This window comes from Suncus etruscus, chromosome 3, assembly GCF_024139225.1.
Source record: "Suncus etruscus isolate mSunEtr1 chromosome 3, mSunEtr1.pri.cur, whole genome shotgun sequence".
Classification (NCBI taxonomy): Eukaryota; Metazoa; Chordata; class Mammalia; order Eulipotyphla; family Soricidae; genus Suncus; species Suncus etruscus.
Genome location: NC_064850.1, coordinates 60,485,068 through 60,499,524, shown reverse-complemented (window position 1 = coordinate 60,499,524; position 14,457 = coordinate 60,485,068). Strand labels below are relative to the sequence as shown.

Below are 14,457 nucleotides of genomic sequence, written 5' to 3'. Positions count from 1 at the left end.
TTACTGTGCTGCAATTGCTCACAAGGTCACAAAAAATCGGAAAGCAAGGTATAGAGAGCAGCCCTGTTGGCCATCAGAGTCACAGATCCTAGACCCAGGCGATGCAGGGAGTAAAATCAATAGACCGTTGCTGGGCACAACTGTATGCAACTCTTCCACCCATCCTGGAAGGATGATAGAGTACAAACAGGAAGTATGAGTTCCATCTTGGGACAATTTAGTGACCTGCTTGAGGCCAATTCACACTGTCACTGATTTGATAGAAATGCACAGGGAAATCCCCTTTCTTCCTGCCTATTTACTCTTCTACATACTATGCTGAGCACATATGGTCAAACTTCATGCAGCACTCTTGAAAACAATTTTGAAACATTCAGATGGAGAAAAACAGTTTAAAGTTCAAGGCAAATATTGTTTCAGACCAAGGGTTACTAAGTCTATCTGGTACCATGTGTAGGGATTCTGCTGGTTCCTGGATGTGTCCAGATTCAGTGAAAACTGACTCCAGGACTTCAAATTTAAAGTTGCCAGGAAGCAAAAATGTATTGAGATAAAGCTAGGTAGGAACCCAAATAGGAGGGAAAGTAGAACTTGCATAGTTATATAAGGGTGTCATCGCATCACAGTTAACACTAGATTGATCACTGCTCCATAAATAATAATGTTGTTTGGGACATTTTGGCCTACACTTTGGTGGTTCTTGAGAGGTTAATGGCCTGCAGGCATAGTTTTTGTTTCCTGGCTAAGGGAAACAGTTGACTCTTGTCCTTCCTGTGCCATTCCAGAACTGTAAACACTGTAACTGACTCTGAAGATTAATTTTCTGAGTGCAGTTGATTTTTAAGTATCAGAATGCTGCAGTTTGTAAGATGGGTTAAGATGAAGTGTTTCCCAAAATTTTGTAATGTAGTGGGACCTAACACCCTGAACATTGTCATAAAGACCTGGCTCAGGCCTCAGAAAAATGGGCATTGTCCATTTACTCCTGAACCAGAGATGCTATTATCTACAAAACAACCATGGTGGTGTACTACATAACCTGAAAGCAATCTTCTATTAGGGAAGACCCTACCACTGCTCCGGTATAGTCCTATTCAACAGAGACTTCCTTTTAACATCCAGAGGACTTAACAATAACTACCTTCTTTCACGACTGAGCTCTCTGCATCACCCTCTAATTATGAGTGAAACTAAAGGATGCTCTGCATCATCCTGACTGTGATGTAGGATATGGGCATATTCCAGGATCCTTAGCTACAGAAACCTGACACCAACAACAGTGACTGTGTGAAAAATAAAAGTATTGGCACACAAACAATGAATTGGGTTGGACAACCTAATATGCCTGGAGCCTAGAGTTGGTCTTATTCCAGAAAACTTCAGGGGTACGGTCTCCTTATGTAGGCCAAGGCTTTTACTTTCCATGTCTCCTATATTTTGCTGGGCCTATGCAAACAATTGTCACACTAACATCATCCTTGCTGTGCTACTGTGACTTATCCTTAATGAAATCATGTATTATGATTACCTGTGTCAACAATACTATAGCTTTTACTGTTAAAGGAGTTACATAAATTTTGTGGCTTTAGACTGCTTTTTATACTGCTAAGAAATCTTTTTTTAACATAATTTTTATTTTGATCATAGTGGCTTACATATTGTTGACAATGATATTTTAGGTACATATTTTCATAAAATCAGGGGGGATTCCTATCACCGGTTTGTCTTCCCTACTCCTCCGTTTTTGTCCTAGCTTCCATATCCTCTTCCCTCACCCCCAGGGTTGCTAGAATATGTGGTCCCCTCTGTACCTATCCTATTACTTCATACTCTTACACCTGTTTGGTCCTGATGCCTCCTTTATTTCCTCCTCCAATTGGGGGGCAGGACTAGCTAGTTCAAGTTATGTGTTTTTGTTTGAAGAGGAGAAAAATAATAAACTGGGGTAAAAGTCTAATACGCCAGGAATAAGCAGAATTCTTCTAGAGGCTCTCGCCATCGGTTTGAGAGACGAAGGAGAAAAAGAAGGTGAGACAGTCCACCCCTACGAAATGAAGTGTCAAATATCTATTAAGAGTTCCAACAATAACGCTAAGCACCACAAAAACAGAAGAAAACAAACAAACAAACAAAAAAAAGAAATCTTATAATGTACAACAATCTGGGAATTTGAGGGACAAAATAAATGTGCATGTGTTTTATTTTATTTGGCTGAAAATTCAAAATTAAGGCGTCAGCAAGGGGATTTCTTTTGAGAATTCTGTTTATGGTGATTGTCTTCCCACTGTAACTTCACCTTGTCCTTTCTTTGCATCTTTGTCTTCAAATAAAGAAAGAAAAAAAATAAGATGAAGTGTTTCCTAGGAACTCACAAGGAGAAACAGAAACTTAATTTCCCCTTTGAATCATTACTTGTATTTAAGTCTTCAGTCTAAATGTCATGCTGTTCTTAAATATCTAGACAAATAGGCTTTAGGCGTAAAGTGGGAGTTGGCTGAGATTTGTATACCAAGAGTTGGCTAAAGGATGTAAACTTGCATCAAACATACTTGTATTTGGTGACATAAAATAGAATTTCCCTTCTCTTCGTTAAGAAAATCCCACATCCTTGCCTGTGCAGTCCAAGAGCCCCCAGAGCACTGCTGGAATGAAGCAGAACAGAATCTTGAGCTCTTCTTTTTTCTACTATCTCTGGAGTAGCCCCTAGACATCAGCATATTTGGGAGTACCCGTCCACAATAACAAAACCTTAAAAGATAGTAGTGTTGTGTCTGGAACTTAAGTTTTCATTCCTTCATGAGTTGATCGATTGATATGTTAAGAATTAGAGGATCAAGAAGTAGAAACTTTCCTAGACTCTGCAGCCCCAAGACAGAGTCAGAAGGAATTTCTAGGAAGAATGTCTCAACTTTGATTTTTTTGGAGTTGCATGAGGAGAGGAACAGGAGGAATTGAATTTGGGACTAATTGAATAATTATGGATGTCTTTAGATTCTAGAGGTGTCTTGACATGTCTGGCACCTTTACTGGAACAATATGAGAGAGGACTATTTGTTCCTGGAGAAAATGAACCATTACCCAGATACAAAGAGCTACCAACCAGTTTGAAAGGAGGTTCTACAGCTAGCAGAGAGGTTTAGTATTTACTTTTTTTTTTTTTTTTTTGCATTGAGTCCAAACAGGAGTAGAATCTGAAGTAAACTCTAACCACTGTTAGGTTTAACAAAAGAAAGAGGAAGGAGGGTTCAGAGTGGTAGCATAGCAGTAGGGCTATTACCTTGCATGCAGTTTACACAGAAAAGACCCAGGCTCATTCTCTGGCATCCCATATGGCCGCCCTTCTAAGAGCAATTTCTGAGCTCAGAGCCTGGAGTAAACCCTGAGCACTGCCAGGTGTGGCCAAAATTCCCACCTCCCATAGAAAGAAACAGTAAGGAAAGAAAAATGTAAAGAAAGACAGGTTAAGGAAGGAAGGAATGAAGGAAGGTAGAAAGGAAACTAGGAAGTAAGGAAGGATAGAATGAAAGAAGAAAGGAAGGAAAGGAACTGGGAAAGAATAAGTTTGGAAGGAAAGATAGAAGGAAGGACTAAAAGAAGAAAGGAAGGGAACTAGGAAGGAAGGGAATTAGGCAGGAAGTAAATTAGGAAGGAAGGATGGAAGGAAGGAAGGAACAAAGGGAACTAGGAAGGAAGAAAGGAATGAAAGGAGTGAGGAATGAAGGGAACTAGTGGAGAAGGATGAATGGATGGAAGGAAGAAAGGGAGTGAGGAAAGAGGGAAGAAAGGAAGGTCACTAGGAAGGAAGGAAAGATGGAAGAAAAGAAGGAAGGAAGGAAATATGCACATAATACGTGACAGTTGTGCTTTGACACTTAGCATCATGTTATTGATTATTTTACTGCTATTATTATGTAGAAGTGTGGGGACATTGCAGCAGGGGTCATGGCCGTTCCACCCAGTTGTGTCAGGGAGAACACCCCTGCAAGTCTCACACATGCAGGTCAACTTCCATCACCTTTACATATCCTTAGTCTATCAATTTTTTGAAGTTCCCACTTTTTCCATCATCAGTACTTCATTAACTTGTATTTCTGAGTAATATACCAGTATATAAATTAACTTTCTTAGTCATTATAAATATCCATTTATACATATTCTATATTAACTACTTATCCATATGGCTATTGAAAAACTGAAAATGGGGATACTTTCAACTTTGACCACCAATAACAACATATGAGCATTTGTGAACAGATTTTTGAAAACATAATTCATATCATATTTCTTTAGACATTTATTAATTTTTATTCGTTTGAGAAGTAGCTACTTAAATCAATTGCCTACTTTTTTGATTCATAATCTTTTTACTGCATTGAAAGAACTTTTATGTATCTAAAATATTAGAAGAAGAAGAGCTTACTAAACCTTTTGCTAGGGCTTTAATGAGTTCATCGGTTATTCAGTAATTTTCAAAAATATATTTGCTACTGAACTTTTTCTTCTTTCCTTTCTCTTTCATCTCTTTAGTTTTTCTTTTTGTTTTTTAATAACTTTGCCTTTGTTCTTCCTGAAACAAATATATTATGATCAATTGCATCAACTCTGTGATGTATTTTTTTTTTTTTTTGTGGTTTTTGGGTCACACCCGGCAGTGCTCAGGGGTTATTTCTGGCTCCAGGCTCAGAAATTGCTCCTGGCAGGCACAGGGGACCATATGGGGCGCTGGGATTCGAACCGATGACCTCCTGCATGAAAGGCAAATGCCTTACCTCCATGCTATCTCTCCGGCCCCTGTATTTTCTTAAATAAATTAAAAAATATAAAATATACTTACATAAAATTAGACACTGGCTTCCTTAATGTATGGTTAGTAAATATTTTCTTCCATTCTAGCAATTGTCAGTTCACCTTCTTTCAATGTCTTTAATTTATCTATTTTTGTTTGTTTATATTTTGGTTGGCATACCCAATGACACTCAGGGATTACTTTTGCTTATGCTTTCAGAAATTACTCCTGGCAGGTTTGGGGGCAACACATGAGATGCCGAGATTGAAACTCGGAGAGCCACGTGCAAGGCAAATGCTCTACCTGCTGTGCTATCCCTCTAGCCTCAATGTCTTTGAATTTTAATTTACTTAATTATTTTTAGTTTTAAGCCACAGCAGTGGCTTTACTCTACTTAGTGGGCTTACTCTTTTCTGTTTGTTTTTAGACCACACGGGCTGTGCTCAGGGGATACTCCTGACTTTGCACTCATGAATTAGTTCTGGAAGTGTCAAGGCACCATATGGGATGCTGTGGATCAGATCCAGGTCTGCCGTGTGCAAAACAACTGCTCTACACAGTACACTATTGCATCAGCACCATCTGGATTTACCCTTGTATCTGTGTTCAGGAATCACATAGCAGAACTCTGCAAATCATATGCGGTACTGGGAATTATACCTAAATTGGCTACATGCCAGTAAACACTACTCTACACTCATAGGCCCTGGCCCCTATAATGTCTGTAAGTGCACAAAGATGTCGCTGTTTGAGTCACATTTTCTATGTTTTTCAATTATGGCTATAACTTTATTGTAATAACCAAGAATCTACAGCTCAGGGGCTGGAGCAATAGCACAGCGGTAGGGTGTTTGCCTTGCAAGCAGCTGATCTAGGAAGGACCTTGGTTTGATCCCCTGGTGTCCCATATGTTTCCTTAAGCCAGGTGCAATTTCTGAGCTCATAGACAAGATTAACCCCTGAGCATCACCGGGTGTGCCCAAAATAAAAAAAAAAAGGAAGTTCATTCAAAGGTCATTTGGATACTTTCTTAATCCTTTTTTAAAATTAATATCTTTATTTAAACACCTTGATTACAAGTATGATTGTAGTTGGGTTTCAGTCATTTAAAGAACACCCCCCCTTCACCAGTGCAACATTCCCATCATCAATGTCCCAAATTTCCCTCCTCCCAACTCACCCCCACTTGTACTCTAGACAGGCTTTCTACTTCCCTCATTCATTCACATTCTTATGATAGTTCTCAATGTTGTTATTTCTCTAACCGCACTCATCACTTTTTGTGGTGAGCTTCATATTGTGAGCTGGACCTTTCAGCCCTCCTCTCTTTTACCTCTGGAAATTATAGCCAAGAATGTCTTTTATTATTTTTGAAACCCATAGATGAGTGAGACTATTCTGCATCTATCTCTCTCTCTCACTTATTTAACTCAGCATAATAGATTCCATGTACTTTCCTTATCATTTTAATCAAATTAATATTCTCTGCTCTTACTTAATCCTAGGAATGTGAAACATTTTAAGGCTCTGTTTACTTATAGTGTGAAGAATAGGCCAAGTTTTCCACCAAGTACTGGTGGAAAATTCAGTTTGCTAAAAGATGCTCATTGCTTCAAATCTACTCCTAGCCTTACTCTCTCATGCATTTTGGCAAATCACTTCAGGCCCTGCCTTGATAGGAATCACCTGGGAAACCTTGTCATTCTTTCTAGAACCTTAAGCACATATTCTAGAGTAATTCAGACTTCTGAGACCACAATCAACACTGTTCAAGTGCCTTGTACTAAAGATCAAACAAGGTCAGGCAAGACTTTGCATCCCCTGTATTATCTCCATGATCCCTCTTTCCCACTGGAAGCTTTATAGCCTATAAATTAATTTTAAATTTAATTTTGTTAATTCTATCCTGTCATCATTGTACTACATGAATGGATTCAGCACCTGTTTATCTTTATCCATCTAATTTTTTTCATGATTTTTTCATAATCAGCTATATGCCTATCCCTGTGGTCAAAAATGCCATGATCTTATTTTTTAAAAAGTAACTGAACAGTAATATATTCTGTATAAAAGCAGTATTCTCCATACCTAATCAAACATCAAAAGGTACTATCTTTTTCCACCACTATTTTTTTATATATCATTGCTATGTTGCTTTGTGTGTGTGTGTATATATATTATATATATATTATATATATATATCATTAAAATATTTTCTCTCAGTTTTTTTCCTTCTAGTAAGTGATGATGATGTGTGAGAATTTTAGTTTCAATTTGTGATGAACTTAATAGGACTTTTTCATAATACAGTTCCAATCCCACTTTATGAAAGTTTAAGTATTGTACAAGAACATTTTCATTGTTCTTTTAAGATAAGAGTCTCAATTTTTTGGGGGTTATGGACAATGATTGAAGACTGTTAGTAGAATGATGAATTGAAGCAGGGAGAAAAGATTATATATCAACTTTTAAATTTTTTTTTATAAAATGCATACAAGCAGTTTTTTCACCAAATTTTAATGTGATATGTTTGCAATTATAATTCACTGGTCTCTCCGATTAAAATGGCATCATCAGCATAATATGTAATGTAAGGTTTTCACTACAAATAGAATTTTTTTAATGGGTCAGACAGTGTTTCCCAGTGGTTACTTCCTAGCTTTGTGCTCAGAAATCACTCTTGGTGAGCTTGAGGGACCATAATGGGATGATGAGGATCAAATCCATTTCAGCAACATGGTTCCAGTCCACTTCAAATAGAATTTTGACATCACTTTAAAATACATTGAGATGGATTACAAATGGAACATTCATAGCAAATTTATACATGTTATACTCTGACTGAAAATACTAATCTATCCACAGGTGGGATAAATCATTTTTCCATCTATACAGGTTGTTCGAAGCGGTTCCCTTGATGTTAAATAGTATCCCCATTGACAGGTAAACTCAACAAAATCCCCTGATTCAGAATAAAGTTTGTTTCTATCCTTCCATCGTAACTTTATCCTATGTTTATTCATGATGTCTGCTGATATTGTACATGGACCTGAAGGTGAAAAGAATACAAACTTTTATTAGTACCCAAATACTTCTCCAAAAATAACAGAAAATTTATATAAAATCTTGTACACTAGTGCTAAACTTTATTCTCCAAACATTTTACAAACAAAACCATTGAAAATCCATTCTGTGAATTCAAATCATTTTAAAGAATTTTCAATGAAGAATAAGAACTATGCTTAAATTGTGAAAATGAATTATTATAAGATATAACATATTACATATATTAATATTATTTTATTATTATTTTGGGGATGGACCTTGCTGATTTCAGGATTACTTCTGACTCTGCACTCAGGAATCACTTCTGGCTGGCTCAGAAGACCATATGGAATGCCAGGGTTGAACCAGCATTAGCTGTGAGCAAGGCTAACACCCTACTCGCTGTGCTATCAGTCTAGCCACTGCTAACATATTAAAGGAAAATCCTTTGTGGTGCTTAGACCAAAAGTTTTCAAATTTTAGTCACTCATGTATTAAAGTTCTGTTGTTAACCATGCAATAAAATGTGAAACCAAGAGCATTTTATTCTAAACATCAAACTATCATATAGATTACATATATTGTCTTAAATCCTTGAGAATATTTAAATACTTACTTAAGCATTTTGGTGGTTGTGACCACTGCCCATTATGGCATCTTATGATTTCAGCTCCCTCAAGTTTATAGAGATTTTGACATTTGTACTCAATTTCTGATTCAGGAGCATATTCTTGTAATGGAAATGAAGTGATGTCTCCATTGTCTATTGGTGGAGGGGTACCGCATTTTCCAGTTGAATCTGAAAAAAATAACATTTAATTTATCAAAACTATAATCTTTTAAATTGACATTAATTTTCATCAAGTAAGTTGAAGTGGTTAAAAAGTGCTTAAAAAGATCAAATTAGATACGTTAAAATGTGACAAATGTAACAAAACACAATTTCACATAGTAGAAATTATTCATTGACCGCTTTCATTTCATAAACTAAGAGCCACAATAAAAAGCCTTTCCTTTTAACCTGAGTTAAAGCAGACAGAACATTAACAAATTTATATGTTTACCTTAACTATTCTAACGCTAATAATGTTTATTTTTTAAAATGGGGCCAGAGCGATATTACAGCAAGTAAGGCATTTGCTTTGCAAGTAGCCGACCCAGCTTCAATCAACAGCACTCCATATGGTCCCCCAAATCTTCTAGAAGTGATCCCTAAGCACTACTAGATGTGGTCCCAAGATAACAGAAAAACGTTTTTTATAAAAAATACCTATCATAGGGGCCAGAGAGATAGCATGGAGGCAGGGCATTTGCCTTGCATGAAGAAGGACATTGGTTCGAATCCCAGCATCCCATATGGTCCCCAAGCCTGCCAGGAGTGATTTCTGAGTGCAGAGCCTAGAGTAACCCCTGAGAGCTGCCGGGGGTGACCCAAAGCCCCCCCCCCAAAAAAACTATTATAGTGAAAGTAGTGGAAAGGAAAGTGACAACATTTTCTACTAAGTCTAAGATTTTACTTACCGAAGAAGTAGTCAAAGAGATAATGCGAATGGTTAGAGTGAAAAACATTTATATAAATAAAACCACTAACTGGGTATCTTCCTGGTCAACTCCTCGTCTGTGTCTGTGTGGACTATAGGAACACAGCACATATATTGCACACACGTGACCTTACAACAAAGCCAGGTCAAAGGAATAAAGAGCAAAGGTGTTGCAGCTTGACAGGCATGCTGCAAAGCCTAAGTGGGAGGAAACAGGGCTACTGATTCAAGCAAGGTTCCAGGGATCCAGGAGTAGACCTCACACTGCATTACTCTGGGAGCAATTAGATTGTGGGACAGGAGCAAATCTTTGTACAGTGGCGAGACATGGAAGGAACGCATGAGTTAAGTGGCAAACAGGTAAAAGAGCAAGGTCAAGATATTTTCCTATACATGGATGTACATGGAATCTATTATGCTGAGTGAAATAAGTCAGAGAGAGAGAGAGAGAGAGAGAGAGAGAGAGAGAGAGAGAGAGAGAGAGAGATGCAGAATGGTCTCACTCATCTATGGGTTTTAAGAAAAATGAAAGACATTCTTGCAATAACAACTTTCAGACACAAAAGAAAAAAGAGATGGGTTACAGCTCACCTCATGAAGCTCACCACAAACGGATGAGTTTAGGTAGAGAAATAACTAAGTTTCGATCTATCCTAATAATGAGAATGTACAAGGGAAATAGAAAGCCTGTCTAGAGTACAGGCGGGGATTGGGTTGGGACGTGGGAGATTTGGTACATTGCTGATGGGAATGTTGCACTGGTGATGGGTGGTGTTCTTTACATGACTGAAACCCAAACACAATCATGTATGTAATAAATTTGTTTAAATAAAAAAAAGAAAAAAAGATATCAGCAAAGAATCAACACCCACATACTTAAACTGAAAAGTAGACTTTAATGATGAATAGCAAAAGTTTTGAATGCAAAGTTTTCAGACATTAATCAAATAGTTCACACATTCACGAATTAATCCAGTCTAGAAATATTCACGCAATCAAGGAATAGTTCAATTTTTGCAGAGACAATGCTAAGATGAGCTGTCTCGGTCTTATCAAAATATACCGCACTACAGATAGATTCTCTCAAAAATTATTTTTATTTAATTTTTCAAGTTGTTTTATTGAGATACACTGATTTATAAACTTACTTGTAGAAGATTCCAGGAATATAATAATAATCCCACCACCAGTGTCCCCTGGTTCTTTTCTACCCACCAGCCTAATATTTACATGCACAGTTTGAAATTTAATTATTATAGCGGATCTCACAGTTAAAGTGTTATTGGTTTTGTGGCTGAGATATGTACTTTTGCCACAGCTTCACCATCAATGTGCCATGGCCCCTCAACCGAACAGTAAAGTCAGAAAGAAGTGTTTAAGACACAGAGAAGAGAATAAACAGGAAATAGAAAAAGCAAACCTTAGAATAATAGATCCAGGCGTTAATAGCAATAAATACTTGAATTATAAATGTTCTCAGATAGACAGAAATAGGCTAAAATGTCAAGGGACACAAAAAGAAAAGATTCATCAATGTTACATGAGACATTCTTCGAGCATGAAAACACAGGGGGTTTCAAATAAAAGTCTGGGAAACATATAACCAAGAGAATTTACCTTCAGAAATTCCAACTGGTTCATATAGTAATTCCTTTTATTTTCTGAATTTTGAAGTTCCCCATGGCTTAAACCTCATAATTTTTATAAACATTTACTATTTATTTCATGTTAACATGACCTTAACTGTATCTATTAGCTGTAGTCTATAATCTAGAATCCTAAATTAATTACCATTCTCTAATGAATCTATATGCTTAGTTTGTGTCTTAATGTGAGATTTTTAGGTTTTAATGTACTTAAGTATTTTAAAATTTTATTATGAATTTATTTTTTGTTTGGGGCTACACCCAGTCTTGTGCAGGGCTTACTCCTACTTCTGGGCTCACTCCTGACACACTCAGGAAACAATATGGGATACCCAAGTCAAATTCCCTGTACTCTTTCCCTAGACTGGAACTTAAGTATTTTTAACAATATTTTTTCTTATTATATAAATACCTTAGAGCTTAATTCAGGGAGTAAATTTTTCTACAAAAATCACATCTTTTATCAATAAATACCATACTAAGTTCACAAAACAATCATTTTAAGTAAAATTATTTTTAAAACTATTTTACATTATTCCACACCATGTACTTATGTACACATACTCACTCCATGTACATATGTGCATATATTTCTTATATTACCCTAACATATTTCCCTGGTATAAAAAATGTAGATAGAGTGGTACAGGGGAAGTGATATACTCTACCTTTGCACTGAGGTGGATCTGTCCAGTTTCCATTTAAACACTGCACTTCTGAGTCTCCATAGACCACAAAAGGCTTTTTACATTCATATCGCACTCGCTCACCAGGTGGATACCTTGTCAGCTGGTTCATTATTTTAGCATTTTCGACTACAGGTGGAGAGCCACAGGAAATATCTATATGGAAAGCAAAGTGTTCTTCCAATGTAATGACTAGTTTTACATAGGAAATCAACAAATGAAACTTGAACTCTATTTTATTATTTTTTGCACTAAAAGAAGTTTGTTGTTGTTATTGTTTTAATTTTTATTTTGATCAAAATAGATTAGAAATCTTTCACAGTAATATTTAAGGTACATAGTGACAATGAATCAGGGCCATTCCCACCACCAGTGTTGTCCTTCCTCCACCCCTGTTCCCAGCATGCACCCCATATTCCCCTCCTTAAGAGAGATTGAAATGCACAGTTCAGAGGCTAGAGGAGAATAACTCATAAAATAAATTCTGTGAGACTTTAGTGATAGTAACAGTAGGTAAGATGCTTGCTTTGCATGCAGCACACCTCTATTTGGTCCCTTGCACCCTATATGTTTCCCTCAGCCCCAGCAAGAGTTACCCCCTGAATACAGAGCCAGGAATTAGCCACAAGAATAGTCAATTACAAACAAACAAACAAATAAGTAAATTCTGTGGTTCAACGGTCATCAAAGAGCTGTCATTTTAAGAACTAGTCAAGCAAATTCAAGGAATGGAAGTTAAAGCAATCTTTTTTAAGTAGTATATAAAATTCTGGGTTCTCGTGGCCTGTCATAATACAGCAGGTAAGGAGATTGATTGCCTTTCAGTGTCTGAGCAGGATTGATTCCTGGTACTCCATATAGTCCTTTGAGCACCACCAGGAGCAATTTCTTACTGCAGATTTAGGAGTAACCCCGAGTATCAAATGGTGTGGCCCTCCAAACCAAAAGCAATGAAAAATTGAACAGAATTTTTGATTCTATTCTCTTTAAAAATACTTTATTTTTATCTTATCTTTTCAAAAATTAATTTTATTTATTGAGGGGCTACACTCAGCAGGCTCTGGGGTTACTCTTGACTCTGCACCTGACAAGCCTGGGGGACCATATGAGATGCTGGAGATATTGAATCCAGGTCGGCCACAAGGAAGACAAATGCCCTATCCACTGTCTTATTGTTAGAGCCCCTGTCAAATTTTTAATATTTTGGAGTTAGGACCACACTCAAGTTCCTGGATATTACTTTTGGCTTTTTTCAATGGTCACTCAGAGCATGATCCCAATTCCATGTGTAGGTCTGGTGTCATATGCACCTCCTTCGTGCATCTTCATATCTAAGAACTGTTTCTCAGGCCTCTGTATTGAATTGCTCTTCTACCCTCCATTCGGTGTTCATGCACATTTTTAGGAAAGTAAAACATAAGAATTTTTCTGTATTTTTCTCTTTTATTTAGGAAAATTCATGTAGTAACTAGATAAAAAATGAGTCAATAAACAATTCAGAGTATTAATATATTATTTTGTCATTGATGTCATTTTGTTTGTAATAATCTACTTATGGACAGTACTTTTAAGCACACTCTTTAGGGACTCCATCAACATTTAAGATATTAGCAAAACCATACTTGAAGGAATAGGACTACTAATAAATAATAAATAATTAATTAATAATTAATAAATGGGGCCAGAGAGATAGCATTGAGGTAAGGCATTTGCCTTGCATGCAGAAAGTGGGTGGTTCAAATCCCGGCATCTCATATGGTCCCCTGAGCCTGCCGGGAGCGATTTCTGAGCATAGAGTCAGGAGTAACCTGAGCATTTCTGGGCGTGACCCAAAAACAAAAATAAAAACAAACAAAGAAAAAAGATGATTATAAAGGGTTCAAAATTTTTTCTTGGAGTCATAACAGAAAACTTGATGTATTTCTTATACAACACACCCTAAAAATGAGATTAAAAGTACTATAATAATTAAGGAGAATTTTATTTAGAATATTCAAGGTGTCTTGAAATACAAATATGATGAGGAAATATTATGATTTCTAAACCAATATGCACAGAGATTCCCTGTGGAAGTTACATTGGTCTGAAGGTCACATATCCAGAGTTTTGGTTCAATGGGTCTGATTTAGCCAAACATGATGATATTACTATTCCATGAACTAAAGTGAGAATTAATAATCTATAATTAACCATTGAATACACAATCCCATCCTACTATATTAAGATATAAACCTTGATCATTTTAAAAAAGAAATATATTTTATATTAAAAACTTAATTTAATAAATTAACAAGTTAATAATAAGATAATTTAATAAAATTTTAACTTAATTAAAATTTTCACGGAATTACCTCTGCATATTGGCCCTCCTATCCATTTGCTCTTAGTACACTGAGTAAAACTGGATCCATCTAGATGGTAATTATCTGCACATCTAAAATTCACTTGTTCTCCTGACTTATATAAACTCTTCTTTGGGCCTATGAGTATGGAATTATTGAATTTTGGTATGCTTAAGCAATCTGTTTCTGAAAGAAAGAGAATAAATACTATTTATTAAATCTGTTCATAAAATGATGCACAGTATCCAATAGTTGCATTCTTTAATAATAAATGCATAACAAAATGTGTAGTGTATTTGTTTTATAACTTGAATAATTGCTGCAAACTGACAATCTCACCAAATGATTGTTTCTATGATCATCCAAAGTAAAACACGGATAAAGTCATATTGAAAACCTAAATATAGATTG

At 36.3% G+C, this 14,457-nt stretch overlaps 1 protein-coding gene across 1 annotated transcript in view; it reads right to left on the bottom strand.

Moving 5' to 3' along the window:
- Window positions 1-7,418: 7,418 nt before the first annotated feature.
- Window positions 7,419-14,457, bottom strand: part of CFH (complement factor H) — a 66,311-nt gene continuing 59,272 nt past the window's right edge. The window contains exons 19-22 of the mRNA XM_049769749.1: window positions 14,056-14,232; window positions 11,687-11,860; window positions 8,448-8,630; window positions 7,419-7,835 (exon numbers count right to left, since the gene is read on the bottom strand). Of these exons, the coding sequence (XP_049625706.1) occupies window positions 7,642-7,835; window positions 8,448-8,630; window positions 11,687-11,860; window positions 14,056-14,232 (728 nt within the window). The 3' untranslated portion in view covers window positions 7,419-7,641. The remainder of the gene's footprint in view (window positions 7,836-8,447; window positions 8,631-11,686; window positions 11,861-14,055; window positions 14,233-14,457) is intronic.